Source organism: Alosa pseudoharengus, unplaced genomic scaffold (genome assembly GCF_046254945.1).
Source record: "Alosa pseudoharengus isolate Yale_2024_CS ecotype anadromous, Long Island Sound unplaced genomic scaffold, YU_APseudo_1.1 YU_APseudo_1.1_scf_18, whole genome shotgun sequence".
Taxonomy (NCBI): Eukaryota; Metazoa; Chordata; class Actinopteri; order Clupeiformes; family Clupeidae; genus Alosa; species Alosa pseudoharengus.
Window position 1 is genome coordinate 2,391,185 of NW_027468650.1, and position 5,000 is coordinate 2,396,184.

Here is a 5,000-nt window from a genome sequence, read left to right on the forward strand (position 1 = left end):
CACAGACACAGGGGTGCGTGCATGCACATGCACACACACACACACACACACCTACTGTATCAGTACTGGTGGATGCCAGACCCAGAACAAACAGTACCATTTACTTACGTACATATATGAATACTTGAAATATACCTTCATACAAACTGTGCATGCATGGACTCTCTCCCTCTTCACAGCCACACACACGGACACACACGTACTGATGAGACAGGGGAGTGTGAGACACAGTGGGTCTGTACGAAACGGAACAAATGCTGCCTTTTAAGATATCGAACAGGGGAGCGAGGCCTTCGTTTTGACACATTTTGAAGGCAGCATTGATGTATCCTTCATGCTGCCTTCAACGTCAAAAATTCTATTTAATTGTGAGCAACTATTGCTGCAGAATGTTACGTTATTCTTCTTTCTGGTATCCTGGCAACGACGTTCTGTGTTGCTATCTTGCTAGGCTGTCCGAAACAGAGTTCATAGCCGTTAACTTGATGCCTGCAACGGCAAGTGACTCGTTAGAGAGCTGAAGGCAGCGAGACAGCAGACAGCTGCCCTACGTTTCGTCCAGACCCTGTGTGTCTGTATGGGTCAGCCTGAAGCAGAGCCCTTTTTACTCAACCACTCCATTCTCCCCCCTGCTGAAAAAAGCCTTTAGTCACCTGGCTGGTTATCTCGGAGGCCTTCTTGGCTCTCTGGATGTCAAGGACATCGCTGCAGATCTTCATGCCTTTGCCAATGATCTCCGTCTCAAGATCTTTGCGGTACTCTTTCTGCAGAGCAAGGATCAGAGCTGTGTGTGTGAGTGTGTGTGTGTGTGTGAGTGTGTATGTGTGTATGTGTGTGTGTGTGAGTGAGAGAGAGTGTGTATGTATGTGTGTGTGTGTGTGTGTGTGTGTGTGTGTGTGTGTGAGTGTGCGTGTGTGTGTTGAGGGCATTGTTGTTTGTTGTGTGAGAAGGTGAAGTGGTTGTGTTGTCTTCGTATGTTCTTTATGTCACAGTTATCATGCATCAATAAAACACATCAATCAGATCAAGTGACTCTGAATCAGGTTTGTCAGAACAAACAGAGCAGGGCCCAGTTCCCCGAAAGCATCTTAAGCCTAAGAGCGTCGTAAAGTCCCTCTTACGAACGTCTTAAGATTTGCCGACTGTTTCCCGAAACCATCGTAGCTTAAGAGCGTCGTGAAAACACTCGTAGATCTACGAGTGTTCCAGAGTACTCGTTACCGGCTAAGAGCATCTTAACAGTACTTCTCACTGAGGTCACCAACAGGACATACAGAGGAATTACAACTTAGAATACATAATCCAACTTACGTTCCCATTCTTTATTGTGTTTACCTGTGATGAATCAGATTTTAGCGTGCAAAATAGCATAGCCTACATTTAATGGTCATAATAATGTGATGACAAGCGGACAAAAATCCAATCAAGCGAGACGTTGCCAAAATAGTTTGACATTATCTTTGCTAAGTAAAGGCTATATTTTATTAGGCCTATGAGGTAAAAAGCGGAGAAACCAACATGTGGTTTAGTCTGTACTGCATCAAAATCTAAGCCTACACATTTCCTCACTTTCTTACTCGACTTCTTTCTTATCTTCAAACGTGTTTTATGGTTGCATGGTGCAACAATCTAATCTTAAAATAATTACAATTATTTATGTCTGTGTGGTATATAACCTATACTTGGGATGCTTACATGCAGATGTCAAAGTGTTTCTATTTTCGTATTGATGTGAATTAATGTGTAGATCCGAAGTTTAAATGGTAGGCCTATAGCTGTGACATGCAGTCACCTGACATCCCCGTCAAATCGCGTCAAATCAGAGGATATTTCAGAACTATTAACATGGACAGCTCCCCTTAAGAGGGTCTTAAGAGAAGTGCACGCGCGTTCACGCTACGAGCATGTTTGGGAAACAGTCGGAAAAAACAAACGAACGATCGTAAGATGAATCGTAGAAAACCCTCTTAAGAGCGTGTCTCCGTCGTTATCGGGAAACTGGGCCCTGACCTACTGTAGCAGATGCACGTCATGTTTGTTTCTGCAAACATTCAGAGAAGCGTATGAACCATGGGCATACTCCTTGAATGTGGGCATGGGAAACCCCAGAGAGAGGTTATCACAACATGATACCCCATCATTGATTATCACATGATCCAATCATGGATTATGACATGACAGACTGGCCATAGAGTAGCACAGAGTGGGCGCCTGACCGACTGACTGGGGACCAGAGTAGCACAGAGTGGGCGCCTGACCGACTGACTGGGGACCAGAGTAGCACAGAGTGGGCGCCTGACCGACTGACTGGGGACCAGAGTAGCACAGAGTGGGCGCCTGACCGACTGACTGGGGACCAGAGTAGCCCAGAGTGGGCGCCTGACCGACTGACCGGGGACCAGTGGGAGCTGCACGGTACCTCGTTGAGGATCTGCCCGGCGTTCTTCGCCCGCAGCAGGTCTGGCGTGTCCTCCAGAGCCGACATCCCCTTCCCCTTCACCTCCAACTCCAGATCCTTCCTGTACTCTTTCTGCAGAGAGGAAGCACAGCTGCTGACCATCTGTGTCCATCTGGGCTGGGTCATCTGGGCTGGGTCATCTGGGCTGGGTCATCTGGGCTGGGTTGTGTTAAATTAAGGCACTGTGGCCATCTGGGCTGGGTTGTGTTAATTTAAGGCACTGTGTCCATCTGGGCTGGGTTGTGTTAATTTAAGGCACTGTGTCCATCTGGGCTGGGTTGTGTTAATTTAAGGCACTGTGGCCATCTGGGCTGGGTTGTGTTAAATTAAGGCACTGTGTCCATTCACACCAAATATATTCAAGATTAATGAAGGCACTGTGTCCATTCACACCAGATACATTCAATACTTTTGAGTTGTTACTAAACATGAGAATTCTGCTAATCAAAGACTCCTTACCAGTCAAGCAATGATAAACAAATTGCCAATGAGTTCATAATGTAAAGTTTAGAAGTCTTAAGGGACAACAGAAATGTTATTACAGAGTGTTATTGTCTTACATCGCTGATGAGGCTAGTGGCGTTGCGGGCGGTGATGTATGCTGGGGTGAGGTCCACATCCACCAGAGCTTTGCCCCGCACAGTGTCCTCGTACTCCTTACGGTACTCTCTCTGAGGACGGACACGAGCACATAGTTCCAGATGCTGACGCAAATAACACAAATCTCCCCATACAAATTCCATATGAAAGAGCTTGAATGGATAACAAAGTAAACACCAAACCACAAACTAGAAATGCAATTCTTGAAAACTTGAATTTCCCCTTGGGGATCAATAAAGTATCTATCTATCTATCTATCTATCTATCTATCTATCTATCTATCTATCTATCTATCTATCTATCTATCTAATTCCAAGGAATTACCAGTGCATGAAAATGGCAACAATGTAATGTTAAATATCCTCCTGAGAACCAATCCATAGACCTATGTCCTCTGTAGTGGACATAAGTTCTAGAAGCATACCCCTTTACCCCTTTGAGCTATTCTATCAATTCCTGTGGTCTTTTAAAGAGGACATCCTGGGCTTTCTAATGATATATCATGTGATTGGCTGGGTTGCTGGGAACCTCCTCTTCCTGGTTCTCAAAAATGGTTGACATCAAAACAAGCACATTTTATGGAAGGAGGAGAGATAAGTCAAATAGTGTCTTCTTATTAAGCATTCATTATGATGGCAATATATGGTCTTGTTAATGAATATGTCAGGAATCATATGATTCATTTTGAAAGAAGTTAAGTTATTTACATTTTGAAATAATAGTGACTTTATGAATGTCCATTATAATGGACACCAGGACCAAAATATTTAGATTTTTTGGGAAATTTAGGAGATCATTTGTATAGGATGAATGAGGGGGGTCAGATTTGGAGCTCTCAGGTGATGAGTGAGTGAAACAGAGATGAGGACTATGAACCTGTGCCTCAAGAAGATAGCGAGGAAGAGTAAGACTAAAAAATTAATTATCGCAGATGAAAGAAAAACATGAAAATGAAATGAACAATCCAGAAAAAAGAAATACAACTGTCCAAAAAGGCAAATAAAGTAGTCTAGAAGGATAAATAAACATTTCCCCTTATATTTGGTTAAGTTTACCCTTAATTTAATACCACTAAAAGCATAATTTGTCCATTTTTGTCTATTTTCCTTTTCATAGTAAAACGGTCCTTTTGTCCACCACAGTGGACATGCTATACAATTTAAAATAAAAATAAATGTTAAAAAAAAAAAATTGTAAGATGTTTTTTTAATCCTAAATAGAAAGGAAATCACAAAAAAAAAGAAATTGTTGGACACTTTTTTTTCTTGGTTCAATTTATAGTTAAAAGAGATAATGCAAGCAAAGAGATGGGGGTGAAGAGAGAGTGGTTGCTAGGTTGACATAGTGGTGGTTGCTTGGTTGTTGCTACGACACAGATGGTGGTTGCTATGCCAAATAAAGTGGTTGCTATGATGGTTGCTAGGGTAATCATGTTGGTTGCTATGGTGGTTACTAGGTTGACATGGTTTAATGGATATTGATAGACAAATAGCTTAATGAATGTTGATAGAAAAATAGTTGAATGGGATCGGTATAAGTAGATAGTTTAAAGAATAAATGAAAAGTTTGAAATGGATGGATGACGAGAGGACAGTTGGATGGAAGGTGCCTTGTATTCTTGTTGAATAGAGAAAGACACTGAGAGAAAAGGAGCACAGTTGAGCAGGTGGCTGTTGGAACAGGTGCAAATCAGTGTTTACGACCCTTTATGATATCATAATGCCCAATAGAAAGTCTATGGGAAAAAATAAGCTTGTTTTTTGTTAATATGTCAAAAAGTATAACGTTTACAAATATGAAAAGTCATAGCAAACTGGTCCATTTGAAGAACTACGTTACAAAGTTTGAATGAAGTTTCTAAACGGTTCAAGTGAAATAGCTTATGGAAAAAGTGGTAAGCGGAAGAAGAAGAAGAAGCCTAGGAAGAACAGTACAGTACATT

General features: G+C 42.0%; 1 protein-coding gene across 2 annotated transcripts in view; it reads right to left on the reverse strand.

Moving 5' to 3' along the window:
* The window catches only part of LOC143130828 (uncharacterized), a 91,201-nt gene that overhangs the window by 16,384 nt on the left and 69,817 nt on the right, over positions 1–5,000 (reverse strand). For both annotated transcript variants that reach the window (XM_076290052.1, XM_076290051.1), the window contains exons 49-51: positions 3,019–3,129; positions 2,420–2,530; positions 654–764 (exon numbers count right to left, since the gene is read on the reverse strand). In XM_076290052.1, coding sequence (XP_076146167.1) covers positions 654–764; positions 2,420–2,530; positions 3,019–3,129 — 333 coding nt within the window. The remainder of the gene's footprint in view (positions 1–653; positions 765–2,419; positions 2,531–3,018; positions 3,130–5,000) is intronic.